This window comes from Castor canadensis, chromosome 1, assembly GCF_047511655.1.
Source record: "Castor canadensis chromosome 1, mCasCan1.hap1v2, whole genome shotgun sequence".
Classification (NCBI taxonomy): Eukaryota; Metazoa; Chordata; class Mammalia; order Rodentia; family Castoridae; genus Castor; species Castor canadensis.
The window spans coordinates 206,041,919-206,066,848 of record NC_133386.1 but is presented as its reverse complement, the minus strand read 5'-3'; the positions used below and the strand labels follow the sequence as shown (position 1 = coordinate 206,066,848).

General features: G+C 52.3%; 1 protein-coding gene across 5 annotated transcripts in view; it reads left to right on the top strand.

The window, feature by feature from the left end:
- Window positions 1-24,930, top strand: part of Shank2 (SH3 and multiple ankyrin repeat domains 2) — a 505,735-nt gene that overhangs the window by 458,274 nt on the left and 22,531 nt on the right. For all 5 annotated transcript variants that reach the window (XM_074050929.1, XM_074050919.1, XM_074050915.1 and 2 more), the window contains 2 exons: window positions 16,430-16,565; window positions 17,432-17,512. In XM_074050929.1, the coding sequence (XP_073907030.1) occupies window positions 16,430-16,565; window positions 17,432-17,512 (217 nt within the window). The remainder of the gene's footprint in view (window positions 1-16,429; window positions 16,566-17,431; window positions 17,513-24,930) is intronic.

Here is a 24,930-nt window from a genome sequence, read left to right as displayed (position 1 = left end):
GGGCTGGGGGCTGCAGTGACTGGCACCAGTAAAGATGGCATGGCAGTCAGCAGCTGCAGTCAGCACCACCTCAGGTTAAGTTTAGGATGGTCCCAGGAGTGACAGGCAGGAACATTCTGCTCCTCACAGCCCCCAGCGGCAGCGTCCAGCCCCACACTTGCCCTGGGCGACAACTGCTCTGGTCTGCTCTTGGTAGAGAGGGAATGGTCCATGGCTTCCGCTCAAGTTTTAACCCCTCATCTGTAAAATGGGTACAATCACTGCCTGGTTCCTAGGGTGCTTGTAGGGACGTAATGACACAAGCATGTGGTGTCTTTTCACAGGGACAGATCACAGGTACTCAGCTGGAGCTGGCTCTTGATATTGCAGTGTAGTCAGCCCCGCTTCAGCATTCCAGGAGTTAAGCCTGGGTCCTAACACCGGGGCCTTGAACCGGCACACGGTGACCATGTTGAGCAGGAGCGATGAGGAGGGACAGAGAGGATGGAGGATGCTCTAACGTAGTCATCCTAACTCTGTGATGGCCTCCATGTGACACTTCTCCACTGCTTTGAACTGAGATGACATTTACCTGAGTAACAAGATAGTGAAATGAGAGCCCCCTGCAGTGCCCACCCATGCACAACCCAGCCTCAGCTGGACAGCTTTGCTGCTGACACAGGAAGCGATGAAGGTCCTGGCAGAGGTGAGGCTGGAAGACTAGCAGAGGGGGAGGAATAAGCGGAGGCCAAGACAAAGGGGGCTCAACAGAGGAAGGGCAGTGTGCAAACCTAGCACAGCTGAAGGATGGGCCTTGGGGGCACCCGGCAGGGCCTCTGGTTTTATTTCCATTTGTGCCTCACACTTGCCCCTGTGTTTTCATGCAGAGGTGAGCCAGTACCTACTCTCCCTGGCTCTGCATGGCCCTGGGAGTCCAAAGCCCTGCTCCAGGCCACAGATGCACTGAAGATGGGAGGTGTCCACAACCCCGTCACCCCGGCCTCAGTCCTGAAGAGAACTGTTGAGTGGGTGTGACAGCAGCACCTGCCACCATGCAGGCCAGGAAGCTGCATTTGTAACGAGGCCCAGGAACCATACTACACACTGAGGTGGGAGGTCAGCTTCCTGGTACGCAGGACACTTGCGTCACAGCTGGCCTAAGCAAGCCCACAGACGTCCTGCCATGTCCCATGTGTCTCACTGCACAGGGCCAAGCAGGAAGAAGGCGACTGCTGCTTTATTCCACACCAGGCTGTGCTCCCAGGCTTGCCTGTGTGCAGGGCACCAGCCAGAGGGGTGCCTTGTGGTGCTGTGGGGAAGCCCATTTTAAAAGGTGTCTGGGTGAAGGTGGCCAGTCTCCAGCAGACTGTTGCTAGGCACCTTGGTGGCAACGAGACAGAAGCTTCATTTGGGGTCCACAGAGGAGCCCCAGACTGAGGAGGACACTGCCTGTCCCTTGCTCTGGCCCCCTTCCTGCGTTAGGCCTTCATGGCTGAGGGCCTAATGCACACTCTGGGAGCATGGAAAGTGCGGATGAGAGCAGTCATGGGAGACAGAACTTCTGTGAGTAGGGGGTGGCTAGCCTGTATCTCAGACAGGGTGGTAAGGCTTGAAAGGTGGAGCTAGGCAAGGGTGCCAGGTCAAAGGCCCAGGAGTGGAGGGCCTCTGATTCCCTAGGGGGCAGTGTGAGGTGGCACAGGGAGGCTCTCAGAGAGCTTTCTAGTCAGTGGAGAGAATAAAGACCGGGTTTGGATAAACCAGGGTTGGACACAAGCTAAGAATTAGCTCCAACCCCCCTGCCTGCATATATTCACCGGATTCCAAAAGGACACCATGAAGCCACTGTGGAGAGGGCCTGCCCATTTGGTATCTTCTTGTACCTTTGGAAGTGTGCCCCCTGTGCGCTTTTTCCAATAATGAAGGAATTTTTGAAGGTTTAGTGGGAGACATTGGATAAGAGACACCAGCTTAAAGACTGACAATTATACTGGCCTTCTCCCAGAGCACATTCAGACAGCGGAGAAGCCATCTTTGAGGAGGCCCAGAGCGGCAAAGGCAGGGCAGAACTGGAGCCAGCACTCCACACAGTTTGGAAGCTGTGTGGACAGTGGACTTTAACAGCCTCAGAGAGTTGGACCCTGGTCCACTCCGGGGAAGCAAGTGGAGACAGACTGCGTGGTAGAACCCGAGAGGCTGAGGCATCCTGAGCCAGGTACCCCAGGGAGCCGGGCAGCCTGGGGCCCAGAACTGAAGTGTTGGTGGAAAACCTGGACTAGAAACCAGTAGAGCCAGCACATCCACGTAGGTGAATGTACTCAAAGATGCAGTGAGAGAAGAAAACATGCATGCACGTGGCTGTTCATTTCAGCTGTTTGTGATAGCAAAAGACTAACAACAACACCAGTCCCACCAGTGGGAGACTGGCTGAATGCACAGGAACAGCCTGGGGAGGCCCACGTGGCTGGAGCCGGGGAGAGGAACGTCACTGTGTGGCTGGGGCACTGTCTCCAGGATGTGTTGTTACGTGGGAAAGGCGAGGGAGAGGAAAGTGTGACAGCCTTCATCCGGTGAGGGGGGGCGGAGGGGGGATGCACACGTGCTCACTTGCGTGTATGTGCTCACACGCATGTGCTTGCTCAGACATATGCACACACACGCACACAAATGCTTGCTTAAATTTCGTGTTGCCAGGGTGGGGTGGGATGGCATATAAGAAGAGAAAGTAGACTTCTCTAAATATGAACTGCTTTGTACATTAGGTTTTGGAACTGAGTAGATAGTCCACAAAATTGTAAAACACAGTCAAATCAAAACTTAAAAATTTCTGAAAATTCAAAACAAAATTATATAAATGGTCGTAACTGCAAATTAAATCAATGGCACTAAAAACAGAAATAACTTCCAGCGAAAATCTGTGTATCATTGCCAGCTGCAAAGAAACCTTCACCTGTTTTCAGTAATCGTTGTGCTGGTGGTGACACTGGCGTTGTTGATCTGAAACTGCCTAATGACAGACTGAGAAATGGTGAGCAGGTGGTATTGTAAATTGGTCACTACCTTCACATCAGTCACTAGCAACCAAGACTGTTAGCAAAGAGAAAAAAGTGAAAACCAGGCCATGCAAAATTCCAGTGGCAACCATCAGTACAAACTCAGGTCAGTATAAACTCAGGAACCAACATGCAGAGGCCACACTAAAGGAGACAGCCGTAGTATCTGAAAGAACAGGAAAAAGGAGGCAGGAAGGGCATCCCTAATCCAGAAATCTGAAATCAGATCTGTTCCAAAATCAGGAAGTCTTAGAGTACCAACGTGACACCGTAAGACGAAATTCCACACCATGAAGTGTTTATGCAAAAAACTGTAGAAATGCTATCGAAGATCACCTTCAGGCTACATGCATACCGTGCACATGAAACATAAGTGATAGATGTGAAACAAGTTAATTTCGTGTTTAGACTTGGGTCCCATTCCCAACATATCCCACGATGTATATACAAGAATTCCCAGATTCAAAAAACTCCAAAATCTGAAGCACATCTGGTTCCACACATTTTAGACAAGGAGTGCTGAGCCTCGAGCAGCCCGGAGTACCTGCTGGACCAGAAAGGAAAGAAGTGATCAGGACACAAAAGGCTGGGGTGGTTCTTGGAAATATAGGGGCCTCCCAGTGGCCAAGACCTGAACAAAGTGAGCCACAAAACAGCATTAGATTTGTAATCCAAAGTGAAAAAGAAACATCCATGAGCCCAGGGACTTCCTTCCAGAGAGCACACCTCGCCAGGTGGCCAAGTCACTATCACAGTGGTGAGTCCAATTGCTAGCAGACACCCTTGACTTGGGAAAGGCGCTTTGTCTTCCCTGAACACTAATCACAAGAGAAAAATCCTAACTGAGGGACAGTCTACAAGATACCTGACCAGCAGGAAAAGCTGTCAAGGTCATCAAAACCAATCCCAGCCAAGAGGAGCCTAAGGAGATATGCTGATTCAATGTCAGAGGGTGTCCTAAAGAGGATCCTAGGACAGAAAAGAGACACTGCCTGTTATGTGGGGCCAAGTAGGTAATAACTGATCAATATCGGCTCATTGATGGTGACAAAGCTAACACCGGACTCGGGAATGGGAAGCGGTGGGGAGCAGATGGGCACTCCCCACACTAGATCCACTTTGCCCCTGGAATCTACAGCTCTTCTGAAACAGAAGGCTGGTTTACAAACAAGGATGGCAATGCAGGAACTCGAGCTCACCAGATACGCTGTTGTAATGATACCTTTAAAGAATTGGTCCCTGTGGAAGGAACAATTCATTGACCTGGACACTGATCAATGGAAACAAAGAAAGAAACATAGATCCTGCTTTTCTCACATGACTGAGCCCTGGGGTGATGAGAGTTGAGATGGGAAGTTTGTCTTTAAAAATCATCCAAGCGGAGAAGGAGAGCTAGAAGCTGAGTGTCACCACTCAGGGCTAGAAGAGAAAGAGACAAGTTCATGAGCCATGGGCCATTCTGCCAGTGTCTGAGCAAGCCACAGGTCCTAACATCACAAAAGACACAACCTGGGGCTCCTGCCACAGGGGTGCACACCTAGCTGCGAAGCGAGCATGACTGTGGTCACACCTGAATGCCTTCAGGCCTCCACCTGCCAGGTGGGGCAATGCCAGCAACCCAGGATGGGTTGCTAGATGAGATGAGATGATGGAGGGTTCCTCTTTACAGGGAGGCCCATCCTATTGGGCCTGTTTTTATTAAGTATTTCTCTCTCTTTTTTTGGGGGGGGGGATGGTACTGGGGTTTAAACTCAGGGCTTCACACACACAAGGCAGGCACTTTACTGCTTGAGCCATAGCTCTATCCCCTTCTGTTCCAGCTGTTTTAGGAATAGTGTCTCACTTGTTTGTCCAGGCAGGCCTGGATGGTAATCCTTCTATTTTAACTCCCCACCATCCCTGGGGTGACAGGCACACACCAGCACACCCAGCTTTTTTCTGTTGAGATGGGGTCTTGCAAATTTTTTTGCCAGGTCTAGCCCTGAACCACGATCTTCCTGACCTCAGTCTCCCAAGTAGGTAGGCTGACAGGCGTGAGCCACCAGCATCCAGCTCGCCCTTGTCGTTTAGTAAAAGCACACTGAGCTGTTTTCAGTAATGAAGTGAGGGGCAGCTGGGACTCCCTGAACAGCAGCCATGGGCAGGCCCGGGTGGCTCTGGACAAGGACCGTGAGATACTAACCATTGACACCTTTGTATAGATGGTGGGCATTTTTCCATAATTAAAAAAAAAACTGTAGAAATAGCTTCTTTTAAAGGAACAGACTTTATTTGCTGAACAGTTTCAGTTCATAGAAAAAGTGCCTTTGTTACAATGGGCACAGTATCAACTGAAGCTCAAACTTTCCGCGGTGGTCACTTTAAGAAGGGTATGACCATGGTTTTTTCCACTGCCCTAACAGTCCTTCCCCTTGGTAACAGGGCCGCCTGTGCTGCCTCCATAACTCGCTCTGCAGAGTGCCGTGCAGTCCCTGGAGCAGGCTTTGCAGATGGGTTCTGGCCTAGCAGTGCTCCACTGAGCTCCCCGCAGGACTTCTTGGCCTCGCTAGCTGCACTCTTCCTTCCTTCTTATTTCTAACACTTGTGTGCGTGAGGCCATTTATCCGCCCACCTACTGAAGGACACCGCAGGGGCTTCTGAATCTTAGCGATTACAGATAAATTTCCTAGAAACGCCCATGTGGAGGGTTCTGTGTAGGCGTAAATTTTCAGCTCACTTAGGTAAATAACAAGGAGCGTGACTGCTGGCTCGTGGCACAGGTATGTTTAGCTTTACAAGAAACTGCCAAAGTGTCCCCACCAGAGTTCCTGTCTCCACATTCTCACAGCATCTGATGCTGGGGTCTGTGTCACTCTAATAGGTGTGTGCTGGCATCTTGCTGATGTTCTGTGGGGAGGGGTTCCTTGTTTTTACAAAACTGGGGATTGAACTCAGGGCCTCACACTTGCTGGGCACAGGCTGTACAATTTGAACAGAGCCCTCAGTCCTTTTGCTGGTAGTTTTTTTTTTCTTTTTCAGATAGGGCCTCCCACTAATTTTGCCTGAGCTAGCCTCTGATGACATCATCCCGTCTCCAGCTCCCATGTAGCTGGAATTAAAGGCACGGACATCTACACTGGGCTTGTTTTTAAAATACGGTCTTGAACTTTTGTTCAGCCTGCCCTCAAGCCATGGTCCTTCTGCCTCAGCCACTGGATGGCTGTTTTGTTAGCGCTGGCTTTAAGAGTGCATTTGTATTTTAAACACCGATCCTTTACCTGATAGGTTTTGCAAAGATTTTCTTTCCCGTGTGTGGCTAATCTTTTTATCCTCTTAATGCTGTATTTTGCAGAGTGCATGCTTTGCCTTGTCAATTTTTTCTTACATGGGTCACACCTGTGCTGTTGTAGACACCTGGATTTCCTCCTACATCATTCTCTTCTCCAGTGGTAGTTCTGCATGTTGAATCGGGGACTAGGATGCAGTCAGGGTTCAAGGTCTGTGTCCAGCTTCGCCTTTTGCACGTGGGTGTCCGACTGTTCAGAGCGGTGTGTTAAAGACTGTCCTTTCTCTACCGAATTGCCTTTGCCCTTTGTCAAAGAGCAGTTGGCCATATTGAAGGGGGTCTATTCCTGGGCTCTCTGTTCTGCTCCAATGATTTGTCTGTCTGCTCTCTCACCAGTCCCCTGCTGTCTTCACTATTCTTGCTTTATAGTGAGTCTTCAAGTTGAGTATCAACCCTCTAGCATTGTCCTCCTTCAACACTGAGCTTGCTATTTTGAGTCTTTTACCTTTCCATATAAACGTTGAAAGAACCCATTTCTCCATGGTCACAAAACACCTGGCTTCTCAGAGGCCACTCCTGCAAGGAGCACCAAGTGGCTGATGGCAGAATGAATGTGAAAGAGGGAGCCTGAAGCAAGCACGGCATGAAAAAGACAGGAGGGAACATTTTGGGGTGGGGGAAAGAATGGGATTAGGAAAATATACTGTGAATATGCTTAGTGAGAGCAGAGAGGATCCTGCAGCTGAAGTAAGAACAGAATGCTCTTTCACAAAGGAACACTCAGGGGACAAAACAAGAGTTTTGGGAATTAAAAATATTGTAGCAGATGTGAGTGTTTGCTAGATGGAAGGAAAGATAAAACTGAAGCACATCTCTGAGGAGAGAAAATTGTGTAAACTGAAGGGAAGAAAATAAAATGGAAAGACCATTCCAGAAGGTCTATCATGTGTGAAGTTAAGGATGCCTCAGAAAAGACGGAAGGGGATGTTGAAAGAATAATGTGAGAACACTTTCTAGAACAGAGGACTGGAGCGCTCTGATGGACGGGGATCGGTATGTGCCAAGAGGTGGACAGGCCAGTGAAACGCAGGGGACTTGGGACTGAGCTCGTGCAAGGCTCCCTAGCAGTGGGGGTGGAGGGGAGGGGCTCCACATTCAGGATCACAACACCAGATGAATGCAGCACAAAAAAGCCCGCACAACTCTGGAGGTGGTTGTGTCTTCACAGTTTGCCGAGCTGTTAGACCAAGCTGAGGAAAGTGTGTTAAGACCCTTCCTGGGTGTGTGGACTTGCCTGTTTGCTTCGTGTCCAGGTGCTGTGGTTAAGTGCATGGATGGCGATGACGGTGTGTCATGCTTTTATCATTATTAAATGTCCCTCTTCATCTCTGTAATGCTCTTCTTCTTGAATAACAACTTTATTGGCATATAATTCACACAGCATCAAACCTGACCTTTTAAAAGTCTACAGCCCAGTAGATTTTAACTAATTTTCAGCTGTGCGACCATTAGCACAATATAATTTTAGAACACGATGTCACTCCAAAAAGAGAATCTCACACCATTAGTAGTCACTACTGGATCCTCCTGCCCTCAGTCCTTAGTGACACTGAGTGACGCTGCCAGGAGCTTCTGCGTGGACATAAGCTTTCAGGACTCTTGATTTACAACCCTACGCGTGGAGTTTGGGTGACACTGTAACTTTACATTTGACTTTGTTTCTAGTGGTTGAAGACATTTTGTTGATACTAATACAGTCACTCCACCCACTGAAGTTTCAGCCTCTCTGTCTTTGTAGTGGACATACAGGCAGCATATTTAGGTCTTTCTTTTTAATCCATTTTAGAAGATCTGGTTTGTTTGGTTTTTTTGGCAGCAGTGGGATTTGAACTCAGGGCCTCACACTTGCTAGGCAGGCACTCTACCACAGGAGCCACTCCACCAGCTCTTTTTTCTTGTGATGGGTTTTTTCAAGTTAGGGTCTCACATAACTATTTTCCTGGAGCTGGCCTCAAACCTCGATCCTCCTGATTTCCTTCTGAGAAAGTAGGATTGTAGAAGTGTTCACCAGCACCCGGCTGGAGGATCTGCTATTTTAGTTGGAGGTTTATCCCATTGACATTTAGCACAATTACTGATGGTCAATCTAAACTCGCAAGCTTGTTTTCTGTTCTTTTTTCCTCTTTCCTTTTCCTGCCTTATTTTGGATATCTGACAGTTCTCCGAGCTCTATTTTGATTTACCCACTGGCGTTTGGGTATGCTCCTTACACTGTTCTAGTGGTGGCTCAGGGTTACCGCACACACCCCTAACTTTTTTACTGCCTGCTTAGACTGCGTATTGCACACTTCACATAAACTCTAAACCCTGGAAGCCATTCAGGTGCGTCTGATCACTCCTGCCTCCCTTTATGCCATGCTTGTCGTATGGTTTTCATCTGCTCACTGTGGTTTTGTCTCAGTCGTACCATCTTTTTAATTAAGAGGGAAGACAGTGTTTTATAGTTCACTCAGGTATTTCTGAGACCTTTCATACCTTCAACTTGACAATCTTCCTTTAGCACTTTTTGGGAGGTGGCTCTAGGGTGGAATGCAGGGCATCGCACACGCGGGATGTAGGAAGTGCTCTACCACTGAGCTACGTCCCCAGACTCGCGTTTCCTAAAGTGTAAATCTGTTGGCAACAAATAATTGGCTTTTTGTCCATAAAGGCCTTCATTTTTAAAACATACTTGCAGCAGACACAGGAAGTTCGTTCTTTCACACATTGAAGCTATTGCCCCACTGCCCCCCGTTTGTGAAGTGCAGCCTGCAGTCATTCAAAACCCTGTTCTTTTGTGAGCACCTTGTCATCCTTTGGTGGCTGCTCTATGATCCCCACCTTGTCTTCAGCCTTCAGTAAATGACTGCAGTTTGCCTAACCATGATCCCCTTTACATTTATCCTGTCTGAGACTCATTGAGCTTGGATCTGTAAATGTATGTCTTTCATCTAAATAGGGAGGTTTTGGCCATAATTTTTCAAATATTTCTTCTAATCACCTCTCTCTTCTGTCACTCTAATTTTCCTCTCCTGGAACCCTAGATCTCCTTGTGTTAAACCTTTTGATGTTGCTCCATACTTCCTTAAGTCTGCTCTGTTCACTTTCTTAAAGCTTTTCTTTCTTCTTCAGATTGGATAAGTTCTGTTGCTAGGTCAGTGACCCTCAGCTCTGTCAGATCTATTCTGCCATTAAGCTCAGCCACGACATCTTAAAAATGTTAGATACTGTATTTCTTAGTTATGGTTTTTCCATTTGATTCTCTTTGTTTCTGTGCTGATATTCCTTTCATTCGGCTTGAGTGTATTTCCCCTTCCCTAATTAAGTCTTGCTATAGAGCTGTTCTAAAGGCATTGCAATCGTCCCACACAGGGGTCGTCCCTGGGTTTGTTAAACAGGTTTGAACTGTATCTGAACATTGTGACTGTCAATGTTTGGCACTCTGGATTCTGTCGTACTCCTGAGATGAGTGATTAGCAGATAGTTTACGCAACTGGACTCAGACCACAAACTCTGCCTAGTCTGCAATGGCCACAGCTCACACTTCATTCAGGTGCTTTAGCCTTACCTGCAAGCTGCCTCTGAGTCTGCCCTATGCATACTCCACGCAGACATCAACCAGACACTTGGGGAAACTTTACAAACAAAACATGAAACCACCCTCTCACCTGTGTCTGCTGGGATTCTCCCCTCACTTTGGCAGCTGCAGCCACGTGGCTCTGCCCTCTGATTTTCCAAGCTGGAAAGGCTGCAGTTTTTCTTTCGGAGTTTCAGGTGACACATGACACTGTGCCCATGACCCAAAGCTTACAGTTCGCAACTCCCATCCAAAATCTACCTCCAATATACAGACTCCAAAACAATCATAGAGTTGCTTTCACTTTGGTTGGGGGTGTGCCCTGTGCTTTGTTCAGATTTAGTAGCAGTTACCTATAGAAGTATCACTAGAAGCTTACTTCACTCCTACCCTTCAAACTGCCAAATGAGTGTGAGGGTAAAGTCACTCTCAAATAAGCAGTGTGCCCCAAAAAAATCACCTCCAAATTTCTCAGGTTAGGAAGTTATTGGAGAATGCTCTCTACCTAAAAGGTTGTAAATCAAATTAACAAATACACACCTGAAGTCTGGGACTCAGGAAGTCCAATACCAGACAGAATCAGAGGAACTCCGAGGAGGGCAGTGATGGGAACAAGCCTTGAAATAGAGCACATCCAAAGTCCTCAGGAGAGATTTCCTCAAGAAGACAAATTTAAAACACCTAATGGATTTGAGTTTGAAAAGAGATTTACATAATTAGGGAACTGTTTGGATTTGAATTACTGTCAAGTACACAGAAAATTAAACCAATTAAAAAAAACACAAAATTATTTTGCTCCAGGGGAAAATATACAGGAAAAGACAAAGTAATGACAGTGATCTATGTGGTTTAACTATGAACAGATACTGCAGTCGTGATGTAGATCCTGAATGCTGATCTAGTTAAAATGCTAATGTGAACATATCCCGAGGAGAGTGAGTGAGTGGGGCTGGGAAAACGGGAAGAACAACAGAGGGAAAGAGCTAAACCTGAGGTCCTCAGCGGAGGGTGTCTGAGCTTCCACGGGGCATCTGGCAATGTCTGGACACACTCCTGGTTCTCACTCTTGAGCCAGGCACAAGTTGTTGGTGCAGCCAAGTTCTCCCCCAGGGGGTCTTCCCGTCCTGGGGTCAGTTTGATGGTTACTGTGCTCTTGTGGTCTGAGCCATGGCAGTGCATCTAAGATCCCTCTGCCATTCATGAGTAGTTGCTTGTAACTCATGGGTAGAATGAACTTGGGGACACTGCAAACCCTCCCACAGTGCACACCCACAATAAAGAAGTGGTCCAAGCCACAATAGCACCACTGCTGAGAAACCCTAAGCTAAGTCATCATTTTCCATAGTGGGTGTGTCTGCAGGTAATAGCTAAAATGTAAATTCGCAGATGTTTAGAGATGGAGTGACACAGAAAGAATCCACAGGAGGCTTTGAGAATGAGAAGTGGGGCAATGAGTCGTGTTGAACTGTCTCTCTCCACATTGTACGCATGCATGCACACCTCTGATGTCTTAAACAGCAATTTAAATGGAAGAGAAATTCTTACAAAGGAAAGCATGTGTTCCCATTCTTCACAGAGTTCCCTGAACTATGGCTGGTACCACATGGCCTGGGTTCCTGCCATCCACCTGGACCTGGCTGTGATTCTCTCCCCCCATAAACCCCCCATGTCTGTGTGTGACGGTGAGGCACAGAAGGCGTGGTACTTTCTTGCAGGTAACTGGACCTGTGGGTTGGGAACAGTTTTTCTCTGCTCCGAGGCGGTAACTCCAAGGAGCCTCAGTGCTTGTCTGAGCCTCCGGTGGACGTGGCGAGTGAGCAGGGCAGGCACACCTCCCCCTGGTGGCAACATGCCACAATTGCAGGCCCAGGTTTTGAAGCGAATTAAAACCCCATGAGTTCAAGGTGCTAACCTGAGCAGCTGTGGAAGCAGCAAGCCTTCCACCTACTCTGGTTTTCGTCAGCACATGGGCAGTCTGGAGCATCTGTTTTTAAGGACCATGGCTGGTTGCAAAGACTCATTGCAAGCTAAACTGATTTTAGGTTTGCTTACAGGCTGGTTGGCTAGAGTTTTGGCTCCTCTGTCCCTGCTGGAGTAGGGAGGAGAATGTGACTGGGTTTCCATCCTGCTTCGTTTGGTGCTGGCCTTGTCAGTCCCAGCTGAGCTGTACTGCAGGCACCCTGTGCCTCTGCCCAGCCCTTCTTATGTGGCATGTCCTAGGCATGTAGTGCCTCATTAAAGTATTCATCTATACACTGGGAGCTGACCCCTGCCCCAGAAGCACAAAGCCACACAGTCTACAGCTCTAACCTTGGGATGCTGCCTGCTTTAGGAAGAATCCACATAAACAAAGCTTATTTACTTTTCAAAGCAGAAGGAGCACTTCAGACCAGTGTAAGGAGAGGAGAGGGGGATGAAGATTACGGGGCGGGTGGGAGCGGGAGCATCCAAGGTCAGAGCACCTCCATGGTGGTTGCTACCACCTCATGTCTGTGTTGCTTGAGAAGTTGGTCCTTCTGTTGAGGAAAAGGCTATGCCTCATCTTTCCCTGGAAGGGGAGGCAGCTGGGAATGCAGGCTCTGGCCTCTTTGTGCCCAGCCAAGGGGAGGCTCATTGAGGTGAAAGTGCTCTCCAAAAGGTGGAAGACAGTGGCACAGACACTGGCTGTGCCCTGTCATGGAGGACATCTCCTTCTGCAGAGGGGCTCCCTCAGCCCCAGGATGGAGGAAGACAAGACAGGAGCAGTGTCCAAAGGCCTCATAGAGGGCTGAGTCCAGCAGCAGAACTGGAGGATGGCCTGCAAAGACAGCCTCTTCTCAGGGGCCCACTTTCCCATGACTGATGAGGCCCTGTAAAACAAGAAGGGTTTCTATAGGAAATCTGTGAGGTGAGGGAGACAGAACCATGGGGCGCCTGCCTACAAGGCCTGGTCCTTCCCAGGGCTCCTGTTGGCATATTCCAATGGCAGTGTCCCCCTCCCCAGGAGGTCTCAAGGCCAACCTTGCCCTGAGTCTGCTGTAGGCTGTGGCCTGTGCCAGCCAGAGCTACATTTGCCATCTCTGCAGGTCTGGTGGGCTGTAGCCCCAGGTTCTGCAACTCTGGCCCTGCCTCCAGGCTTCCCTTTAATCAATATTAGTCCTTCCTGGATCACCCGCAGACCAAGATGCTCCTTCTCCTCCACCTCAGGCCTGGAGCCATATACGTAACTGCGGAAATGAAGGTAGGGGTAGTAGGTTGGTTCCCAAGGCAGGAGCTGTGGCTCAGTTCCAGGATAAGTAGGCACTTGAGTTCTGAGTCCGCTTGGTGACAGAATGCTGACAGAGCTGAGATGGCATTCCTTCCACCCAGCTCTGGAGGCGGGGTGGTCCAGGAGCAAAGCCCTGGCTGCTCCCTAGTTTGCAGAAAGCTGTGTCTTCAGTTTCCTCACATGGGAGATGGTCTCGGGGTCCCTCGGTAAAAGTACTAGTCCCACTCGTGAGTCACCCTGGTGATCTGATCACTCCCAAAGGCTTCAGCTCCTAATACCCTCATCTTGGAGATAAGGACTTGCACGTGTGAGCCTGGGGACACGGTCTGTGCCATGACAGCAAAATGCAAGCCACACCCAGATGAGGGCAGCACAGATGTACACCACTGAGGTACCTACTACTGGTCCCTGTGAATGGCAGAATCTCTGAACACCCGAAAGTCACAAGCTCCACTTCTGCAGCTGCTGCCCAGCCTGGCTGCTTTGGGAACTTGGCATTTCAGCATTAGTCTGATGACAAATGCATGTCAGGACTGCATGGTTCAGGCTGGAGCTGCTGTTCTCAAACCTAGGGTCCACTTTACTGGCCTCTACCAATCAAGTTTGGGCTGAGATAGGTGAAGGCCTCACTCTCCAGCCCCACCCGCCATCATGTGTATGTCTACGTGATAGGCATACACCTGTGCTTTGATGGCACTTACAAAGCAGTGACAAACAGGGTGGCTGCCTGCCTCTCCCCCACACTCATCTATGCCCTGCTCCCTTTGCAGGGATGGCTGTGGGTGCAAGGCCAGTGTTCTGTGTGACCTGACTCTGGCCAGGAGGCTGGAAACCAAGCTCAGGACTGGATGCATTCACCTGCAGGTCCCCTACAACTCAAAGTAATTGGCCAAATGTCACCTGGACCCCTTTTGAGACCAGCAATATGCATAATTCATTCTGATCCTTTCCAAAATTCTAAAAGCAACTAGTCTCCCTAAGGCGTTGGAAGCCAGCCCCTTTAGTGCCAGAGCCCGAGTGGTAGCGCCCTCCCTCGCAGGTACTTCTACCTGAGTGGTACTCACACCACTCAGGTCAGAAACCAGGAGTGGCACCTAATCCTGCCTTCCTTCACCCCACGCGAGCCGCGCTTGGTTCCTGCTCCATGTCTCCAATCTCGCACCTCCCGCGCCCTCTGCACCATCAGCCCTGATAGACATTCTGCCTCTACCCCCAGCAGCCCGGATTCTGCTCTGGCCTCACCAGTCCAGAAGGACTCATGGTCCTAAAATGCAAATCAGACCTTGTCACTCCTCACCTGGTGCCCAGGCCATCTGACACTCATGGTCTTGTCTGCTGTTCTTTCTTTGTTGGCTCTGCCCTGGCCACTGGGCTACCTAGTACCCTGCAGACATACCATGTTCCTCGATGGATGACCTCCTTGTCACTCTTCATGCCCCCACTGTCTGTGTTCTGAGGTGGTGCTCAGCACAGCTGACTTTAGTACTGCTCAGTCACTCGTGTCGGCAGCCCGCCCAGAGCAAAGGAGGGTACTGGGTAGGTGAGTAAATAAGAGAGCACATTCCTGAGCAGTAGGTGCTGTGCCAGTGTGCTCACTGGCAGGAACACAGACAGAAAGGGATCAATGGAACAGGACCCCTATAGCCAGTGCTGTGTCCTCCCCAAGCCAGCGCTGCTGACTGAGCAGTGAAGGCCTTACAAGCAGTGTCTGGGCAAGGTAGGCCAGCACTCCTACCCGTAGAACTTCCCATTCTTCTTTCCCACCCAGCTTTCTTCCTTCCTAAACTAATCTGGGTTCCCAGTCACACTGAGTCAGTGACAAGGAGCCACAGGAGTCACTCTGCTTCTGCCCTGGTCTCAAGGGTTTCTCTCCAGGGCCCTCACAGGACAGCCTGCCCAGATGGCATCCTCAGGGTCAAAGGACATAGAGCACTAAGGGTGAAAACAGGCCAGCCTAGGCTGAACTGAGCAGACCACAGAGCAGCAGCCATAGGGGCTGGGTCCTCTTCCAAGAGCCACTCACAGCCCTCCAGACCTGGACCTAGAGGAGCCACTTCAGCCATCTCGGGGGGATGGGACCAGCAGTGTGCCCGTAATCACCGTGGGGAGCTAGATGCCTCATTCAGGCTTCTCATGCATGTCTGGTTACTCGGTATTGGATGTGTGAAATTCAGCCAGCAGTGACCCTTCTGTGTGAGGATACGAGGAGGGCAAAGTGTCCGGTGCCACGGCAGCTGGCAGTAGGCAAGGGGCAGGTTCCAGAACTGCAACACGAGAGCATCTCCACTGTGGCCATCTGCGGATCCACTCGCCCTGCTGCCAGGCCCCACGTGGAGGGGTGGCTCAGGGAGTCAAGGAGGCTCTGCGTTTTCACTGCAGCATGTGAAACCTCCTGCTGGGGCCCGCATTTGGTGGGTGGAGTGGAGGTATATCGAGCACAGACACCTGTCCTGGCCATCTTTATTGCTCTGGCTTTCCTTTGGGGAAAGGACACAGGAGGGCTGCTGCAGCGTTTTGCCTAATAAGGTCAAAAAAGCACTTAGCAAAAGGACTGGGCCTGGGGGTTCACGGCCCATCCATCCCCACCTCTGCCATGGGTATCCCCTAGAATCTGTTTCTGCTTCTATGCCAGACCTACCTGCCACAGGGAAGGGAGGGGAGAGGAGAGGAGGACCTGGCAGGAAAGGGGTCCAGAGCCCCTAAACAGTGGAGTAGTGCCCACGTGGTCCGACCATGTGTCCCACTGTCCCGTAAGCACTGGGGCAATTATCCCTTCTCCCCCAGTGACGGGCAGGGGCCTCACCGCTCTTAGCACCTTACGGAGCCAAGTTCTTATGCCGTCTAACAGGGTACCCAGAGGAAATAATGTTTTCCCAAAATAGGCAGGGAGCAGTTCAGGACCTGGTTTCCTGCTCACTGTGAAAGTAGAGAACTGTCCCTGCAGCTGTCCCTGGACATCCGGGGTGGGGGGGCGCTTCTGTACAGGGCTGCTGATGTGAGAACTGCTCAGGCCACAGTAGCTGAGCGAGCACCTGACAACACTCGTGTTGGCAGACCCCACCCATCCTGCCCATCAACTGCAGCGCTGGCTGGGGCTGTGGAGACAGATGGAGGATGCAGCTCACAGGCACTTGGCCCTGCCACCACGAGCAACCACAGCGACATTGCTACTGATGGCCCAGAATAACCTTTGCCCCACCTCCCTCCTTCCCGCCAACTCTGCTCACCTTGCCGCGCCATGTCACTGACCTGTCCTCACTGCCTCCTTGCAGGTTAACAATGAGAACGTCGTCAAAGTTGGCCACAGGCAGGTGGTGAACATGATCCGCCAGGGAGGAAACCACCTCGTCCTTAAGGTTGTCACAGTGACCAGGAATCTGGACCCCGATGACACAGCCAGGAAGAAAGGTACGTGACCTTCAGGGTGTCCTCTGGGGTTGGTGGAGTGCTATGTGGAAGGGAGGGGATTTTTCTTCAGCTGAGCACCCCTACAGAGAGCCCAGGCACACAGTGTTGCTGGAATTTGCCACCAGGGCTATGATGCTGACCCAGAGACATCCTCCTCCCAGAGGGAAGCCACAGTGAGGGGGACACTTAAGTGAAGGGGATCAAGTATAAGCCACATATGCCCAGACCCCGCTGGGAGGGCAGAGGTAGAGGGGCATAGCACTCCTCTTTGCCAGCTCTCCCAAGAGCAGCTGTGTGGAGACACCAGGGATATGGACTCCTGTGACAGGAGGTCAGCCTGGGAGAGGGTGCACAGGTAGCTGCAGCTCAGGAACAGGGGGACAGCAGTAAGAGGCAGGAGCTGCAGGGCTCCTGAGGCCAGCAGACGAATGCAACCCCCAACTTTCCCCCAAGACATGTAAGAGCTGGAGCAAAGCCTGTGTCCCTGCCATGACAAGGTAGGCACAGGGTCTGGGTGCCATTGCCCAAGCCCCATAGTCACTAGCAGATACCATGCAGATGGAGCAGGGTGGGTCTCCCTTCCTCAGAGACAGTGCTGTTCACCCTCCCAGGCCAAGTGTCCGCCCTGTGCAATCCTAAGCACCTGTGTGGTCCCTAACCAGGGTGGCCAAAATGACCTATGGCTCACCTACAGGCCACAGAGTGACATTTGCAGGCCTGCCAGCCCGCCTGCCCCAGAGGCTCCAGGGCTGCTGCCTCCCAGCTTCTTCCCATGTCCAAAAGGATGGGGGGGCGGGGGTTAGTGGTGCAGGCAACATGGGGCCTTATGGTGGTTCTCACACCCATGCCTCTGTCTACCCATAAAGCTCCCCCTCCTCCAAAGCGAGCGCCGACCACTGCCCTCACCTTGCGCTCCAAGTCCATGACCGCAGAGCTGGAGGAGCTCGGTAAGAGCTGCTGCCTGTCCCACCTGGCCCATGCTGCCCTCTGCAATGCTTCAGCCTGTGCATGGCCATGTGCTGACTTGCCTGTCCCCTGTAGTGACACTGACCCTCCCCTTCCTGCATGCCCAGGGATCCCTACATTTGCCATCTAAATTGGGAGCCTTGGGGGGTGCTGTTGCTTGTTTCTGTTTATCTAACATTGTTTTGTTTTGAATTTTTGGGCCTCTCACTAGTGGATAAAGGTAAGCAGCCCCAGAGGGTCCCTGCCACAGCTCCCCTACTGTCTAAGGCACTCCCACTGACCCTGCCTCAGTCCAGCCTGGGGGTCTGCTGACGCAGAGCCCTGCCCTTGGAGACTTGGCATAGAGGCTATCATATGCCAGGTCCACATGCATTCAGCACCTTATGATGTCTACAAGAAAGGGAGGCTTCAGCCATTTGTCCCCCTTGGGCAGAATGGAAAGGGTGACCGTCAGCCACATAGGTCATGGTGACCTTTAGTTTAAAAAAAAAAAAAAAGGTGGGGGTTACTTTGAAGCCAGCCACTTGGGAAATCACCAGGGGCACAGAGACACCTCCAGAAAGAGTGGGTGAGCCAGACAGATGGTAAGGTGTAGAGAGAAGGACTAGGGCTGACAAGAGTAGTCCACGCAGAGTAACCCAGCAGGTTGAGAGCCGAGTGCCTCTTGGTGGCACTTCTGACTGATGCCAGTCTTGTCTCAAAGACCTTTAGGTCCCACCCAAAAACCATCAATAGGACCAGCAGGGAGCCACCCCTTCCTCATGCTCCCCTCTGGTAGGAGCTGGACAACACTGTCCACAGGAGGAGAAGCCACTGAGCATCCTTCCTGGGCCTGGGCCTCCTTTCACTGCATCTGGAGCTCGGCATAGGCCTCAGTCTTCTAGAAGAAGGTGGCTCTGCTGCAGGGCTGCCCATCCCATCCAGAACCAGCACCCCCAGGCCCTACCCTTCAGGCCCCCACCTTGACCACATCAAGTTCCTTGTGTACCACACCTGATGGGTGGCATGTGAATATGCCACGTAGTCTTCTCTAAGTCGACCTGCAAGACTAGCTTGCTCTGCCAAGGGGCCAGTGTGGAGCTCCCCAGGGAGGACAGCAAGCAGCTCATCCTCCAGGGAGTGCTGCAGAGGCCTCTGAGCCTCTGGCCTCTGCCCTTCCACAGGCCTGACTCCATTCACATCTGTCCTTGAAGAGCCCCTTCCCACCTCTCAGGGTGCTGGTGGGGAGAAAGGATGTAAGCTAAGAAGGACAGTACCTTTTCCCCCACCAGGAAGGAGGCTCATGAGCAGGGCGAGGAGGAACGAGAGCCCAGGCTCCGGTCCTAGCGAGCTGCTGTGAAGCAGCACAGCCACACTCCTCACAGCCCTCAGCTGCCCCCCACACTGGGGTTCCTGCACCTGTTTCCCATGACCACCCTGAGCTAAGCAAGGCCTAGGTGTGGGCTGTGGGTGGGCGCTGCCATCAGGTGGTTTATCTTGCTCCCTTTCTGTTTGCAAGCCTCGGTCTGGAAGAAGAAGGGTAAGGGAAGCACAAGTGTCTGTCTCCAGTCTCTTACCCATCATACCCGGTAGACAGGACCCTCCTTTGTGACCACTGTGTGAAGTCTAGAATGTGCCATGAGCCTTGTGTCATCTCCGTTTTGGGTCCTGCCCAAGGTCCTGCCCTAGAACACATCCTGTCTCAGTCTGTTCGGTCTGCTTGGCTCCTCCTGTCTGAGTCCCCCAACCTATTCAGTATTTCCCCCTTGAGCTGTGTCCACATCAACATGGCAAGGAAGCCCCCAGGACCCTGGGTGGTCCCAGCTGGGCCTGCCTTGGCTAGCAGGTGCCTTGGACCCCCATCTTTGAGGCTCCCCAGAGGGCAAGCCACATGGGATGGGCTGTGGTGGCAAAGGCCTGGGCTCCTGCAAGGAAGGCTGCTAGCCTAGAGGCTGGCCTTGCTGGACTCCAACACCCCACCCCATGTCAGCTCTAGGATGCTGGGTCCACATCACGTTCAGGCCTGCAGCCCTGCCGGGGACTCTCCCTGCCCCAGGGAAGTGTGGGTTTGAATTAAGAGTGCAGCTTGTGCTTGTTGGGGCCAAAGGCCACATTCACCTCAGCTGAGGAATCCTAGATGGTCAGGTGAGAAACACTCACAAGGCAGACCTACTGCCCCCAGGGTACTTGTGGGCCTCTGGTCACAGCTGCTCACAGCCACAACAGTTGCCTGTCTCCCCATCTCATGACAGCCTGGGGAGGGGCAGCTGAAAGGCCCACCCAGCTCCCTCCTTTCTGAGGGTTGGAAGCAACAGTCCTTGCCCACTGCAAAGGGGAGGGGCGGGGCGCTAGGCACAGTTCAGGAACAGAGCCAGGGCCTCCCTCTACCTGCACCTGGGATGCTTCAGCAGGCTTTCTGGGGTCTTCCTTCTTCTCAAAGGCCCTGTAGTTACATTTCTGTATAAATGCCTCCTGGATCCAAGGCCAAACTTCCGTTCTCTCCTTCCTAAAGACAGCATGCCACTGACGACCCCCAGCCACCCAGGTGCCACAACAGAGCTGGCCCAGAAAGCCCCCTGTCAAGAAGTGGGGCACAAGACTCAGGGCTTCCAAGAGCATGTAGCCTGCCTGCTTCCTCCCCGAGGGGCACCTGTGCAAATGTTCTGGAAGACCAGATGTCATGGTCTTCATAGCCAAGGCAGAGCCACACAGAGGACAGGCAAGAGTTCTAGGCAGTAGAAATCCACCTTCCATTTGAACTCAGAAAACTGGCACCATATTTGAAATGACTCAGTGATCCTCTTCATCAGGCTAGAACAGGAGGAGGGGGAGGTGTGCACAACACACAAAGATCCCAAAGGCCCAGCAGCCAGGGCCAGAGGGCCTGAGAAATGCCCTTGCTTCCACGACCACTGCTCCCACCCTGGCAACCCCTGGCAGCTCTGATCCTAAGCTCCATCCCTGCACTGGGCCCTGCCTCACAGGCTGTAGTTAGCAGGGGGTGTGCGTGCCCTTGGCGGGCAGTAGGCACCCAGGGAAGGCTGCAGCCCCCTCCCACTGCCCCTCCCCTTCTCCATGGGACGATGGCCTAACCTGGTAAGAAGCACACTCCAGAAAGACCACGTGGCATAGGAGAAGACTCTGACTCCTACAGTCAGGCCATTTCCCCCGGAATTCACATCCATCCAGAACCCATGAATGAAACCATACTCAGAAATGTCTTTGCCAAAATGAGGTCATGCTAGATTAGGGGGCCCAAAATCCAGTGACTGGTGTGCTTATGAGAGAGGAAGGAATGAGCAGGACACTAGGGGTTGCCCGAAACCACCAGAAGCTGGGAGGGGCAGGAAGTACTCTCCCCTAGCACCCACAGAGTGGACTGTGGACTTCCAGCCTCCCAGATCTGAGAGCGGAACTTTCTGTCCTTTCAAGCCAGCTTGTCTGTGGCCATTGTTTTGGCAGCCCCAGGAGATTCCTGTAACAGTGAAGCAGCCCCATGGCCATGCCCTGCCTAGTGATCCTGAGTGTTCCCTGAGTCCTGCCCTAACTGGCCACTCATGGACAAAGCCCAGCCCAGGGCAGCTCTGGCGGAAGCAAAGGCAGAGGCACCAGGCAAGGCGGGAGGACAGGACCGTGACTCGCACCCTGCTGAGCACCTCTGGCTGTGCCCACAAACCCCGCACCTGAGAAGGCATGGCACTTGTTGGTAGATGGCAGGGCACGTGTGGCTGCAGTCCTTGCTCCTGGAAGCAGAGTCACAGAGGAGGCTACACTGAGCTCTCTCACCCCAAGACAGGCATGGTAGCACTGGCAGACACAAGGCCATTGTGTGGACAATGGCTGTGGACAACAGGAAACGTTTGCAAACCTGACTGCTGGTGTCTGTGGGTCCCCGTGGGTATCTGTGGAGCTGAAGCCTGGCCTCTTGGGCACTCTGGATGACCTGGCCACTCTCTTCAAAAGGCCCCAGAGTGGAGGGAATAGCCAGGCACCATCTCTGCTGGACCTGGCTCCTGGGCTCTGGCTGTGTCACCGCCCCACACAGCCGGAGCTTAGAGTCACCTTGATGGGGGTCCCTCAGGCAGCCGGTGCCAAAGTGCCTGAGCAACATGGCTGCCAGTCACCCTAGTCAGCCTGACAAACCTGTCTCCCTCTCCTGAGCTGTTCTTCTCTATGGCCGGAAGCTTCCAACTCCTGACCCGTTGGCAACACATCTGGTTCCTATGAGAACGTAGACTGCTTCTAGAATTAAAACCCAGGTCACTGGCAGAGCATTTCATCAGCTCACAACTGAGTTGTTTTTAAGATGTAACAGTTCCATCTTCAGCCACCAAGGACGTCGTGTTAGCGCTGCGAGAGGCTAGACTCGCTAATCCTCTTCATCAGCCCCTGAATAGAAACCCAATTCTGGGCTTCTGTAAATTAAGCCCAATCCTCAGGAGGCCAGAATGAGGAGCAGAAACCTGCAGGGTCTCACTTTTCAACTGCTTTTTTAGGGGTTTTGGGGTAGCGGTGATAAAGGAGTTTGAATTCAGGGCTGCACACTGGCTAGGTAGGTGTTCTAATTTGCTACGTAGGTGAGCTAAGCCCCCAGCCTGGTCACTCACTTTTCTTAAAGGCCTTCATGTTCTGTCAACAAGATCCCAAAAATGGGGGCCGAGCAGTTCAGGCCATTGGCTGCCATTAGTCAGAGAATATAAGAGATAAAGGTAAGGGTGCCTCCGAATCACACAGCCCTAACTCTGAAAGGAACGACAGCCTGGACCTCACCACCCCACAAGCCAGACCACTCTCACACGTTCTGTGGGCTAGGGTGAAGGTGGGAGGGGTAAGGCTTAAACAGAGACCAGGATGTCCACATTCAAGGCTACCTGACACACAGGCCAATGAGTCTCTCCTGGACAGTGCTGAGTCACGCCCTGACTATGTGCCCGCCCGTAGCAAGGCAGACAGCCCTAATGCTTTCCGAGGGGGAGCTCGGCGGCTGTGGCCCAACACAGCTGGCAGCAGCAGGGCCAATGGCCCTCAGAATGTTTTCTCTGTAAGTGGATTGATTCCCTGCCACAGCCACCTTTCTCCATGACAAGGCCTCGAGTTCCCACAGAGTGAGGGGTCAACTCTTCGAGGCTCAGGCCTTGCAGTCCTCAGATCACTGCTTGCTTCTGCTGGGCACATGAAGATTCCAGGTGGTGCTCCAGGATGCCGGGTGCGGACCTCACATGCTACGACAAGCAGATGTGTGGCTGCTGGAAGGACCCAGCCAAAAACAGTTTCTCCACGGTTCAGCAGCTCAACTCTTCACCACAGGAGATCTGTTCCTCCTGTGTCCCTCCCCTCAGCGTGCCCAGACACGGTCCCCCTTCCCAGGGACACAGCAGGCCCCTGGCTGCTAGCTTCTCCCTGCTAAGTCTGTGCCCAGGGCTTTCCCTGCAGGACCTCTGCATGTTAGTTCTGGTGCCTCCAGTGGTGCTCAGAGGGGACAACCTTGCCACACCCCAGAAACCCAGCCTCAGCTGCCACCTTCAGTCACTGAGCTCAAAAGAGGACAGGTCAGGAAGGACATGCCAGGTGCTCCCTGGGCCTCACCCACATCTCAACTTGATGGTCCTGGCCCAAGCAGGGGCACGGCGAACAGCCTGGCTCGGTCACGCAACCAGGAGGGAAACCTTTGTACTCTGCAGCCTGCGCACAAGTTAGAAGCAGCTGGATTCCAGCAGGTCCCCAGCGCTCTCCATCTAAAATGCTCCTCCCATAACTCGGTAGCACCCATCTAGATCCACATTTCAAGCTGAGGCTCCATGTCCCCCAGGCCTCACCATCCTTGGGCAGAAGAGGGGTCAAGGCCAGCAATGGCACTGAGAGGTAGTGGTTCTCAGGGTGACTTTCTGGGGGAGATCTCAACCCCTTCCTCAGAGAAAAACACTCTGGGGCCACTAGAAAGACTGCCGAAGCTAGGGCAAACAGCCAGGGCCAAGAGACCTGGCTTCTTGGAACAGACCAAGCTGGACACATGCACCTTACCTGGCTCACCAAAGCAGGTCAACCCAAGCATCCCCTGAGCCTGGGTGAAAGGGGGAGCAAGACCCAGCTGACAGGTGCAGTGGGGACAGGGGAGACCTGCATGGAAACAAGTTCAATCACAGCCATCAAAGGGCATAAACAAAATCCTAGCCCAGACTCATGAGGGAACGGGTCTGTCGAGGAAGCAGATGGGCAAGATGGAAGTGGGGGGATACACCTCACGCAGTCCAGCAGGGGGCAGGTGCCCACACAGGGAGGAAGGTAAGAAGATAGACCAGGCAACAGGTGCTCCAGCAGGGAGCGGGCCCAGGACAGTGTGGATGAAACCTTGGAAGTAGGCGAGGCTAGACTGCTCAGGCGGAGGACAAAGGTGACTGCAGCTGAGAGTGTCCTCACTGCCAACAGAAGCAAGAGCCCCACTGTTTCTTACCGTGTCTGACCAGTTCCCAAGGGGCACAGGCTCACCTGCATCTCTGAGGAAGAGGCTGCTGCAAAGTGGGAGAAGCGGAGTAGGGGACACTGGGGCATGCGAGAGGGGCCAACTGAGCCTGCAATCCCAGTTGGGGGTAGGTGGCCATGAAAGGAGACAGCACCTGAGATGCTTGCTTGTCTCATCGGGGAAGGGCCCGCAGAGAGAGGGTTAAGAACCTCCTTCCTTTGTGTGACTCACTCAACATCTTGCTGGCAAGTAAACTGGGGTAATGGTACAGACTAGAGATCAGCAAGCGTCTTCCCAAAAGGGCCAGACAGTGAACATTTGGACTTTGCAGGCCACGCGGTCTCTTAGACTTTCTTCTTTTCTTCCGCTTGTTTTTACAACTCTTCACAAATCTGAACGCTGCTCTGTGGCCGTACAGGAACTGACTGGGACTGGATTTGCCTGAAACCATAGTTGAGACCCTGTCTGGAATTACCATCTTCCACTGGCAATGTGACGAGCACGTGGGTTGGTCGAGCTGCAGTGCACCGCTTCCCTCTCTTTACTTCCCCATGGGGACCTTGGGTCTGGCCTGCCTTCTCAGAAGGCCACTGCTTCATCACTGGGTGACACTGAATGCTATGGCGGCTCTCCGGGGCTTTGCCAGAGGGTCAGCTTATCTTGGGAAGGTTTCTGTGGTTTCTTGAACTTGGAAACATGGACTCCTCACCCAGTACTCACTTTGCGGGGAGCCACCAGGCTCCCTAGGGTTCCTACAAGGCCTTGGGCTTGTGGACAGAATGTTCCAGGTGGCCTGCTTCTCCTGCACCTTAAAGGGTCCAGTACAGGTCGTGCCCACAGGCACAGCTCCACTCGGGCTGCATCCTGACTCTAAGCATCTTGCAGGAAGCAGAGCTGGGGCCAGTCAGTCCACACGGGAACAAGAGGATCTGGCTCTGTGGGGTCTCCGTGTTCTCACAG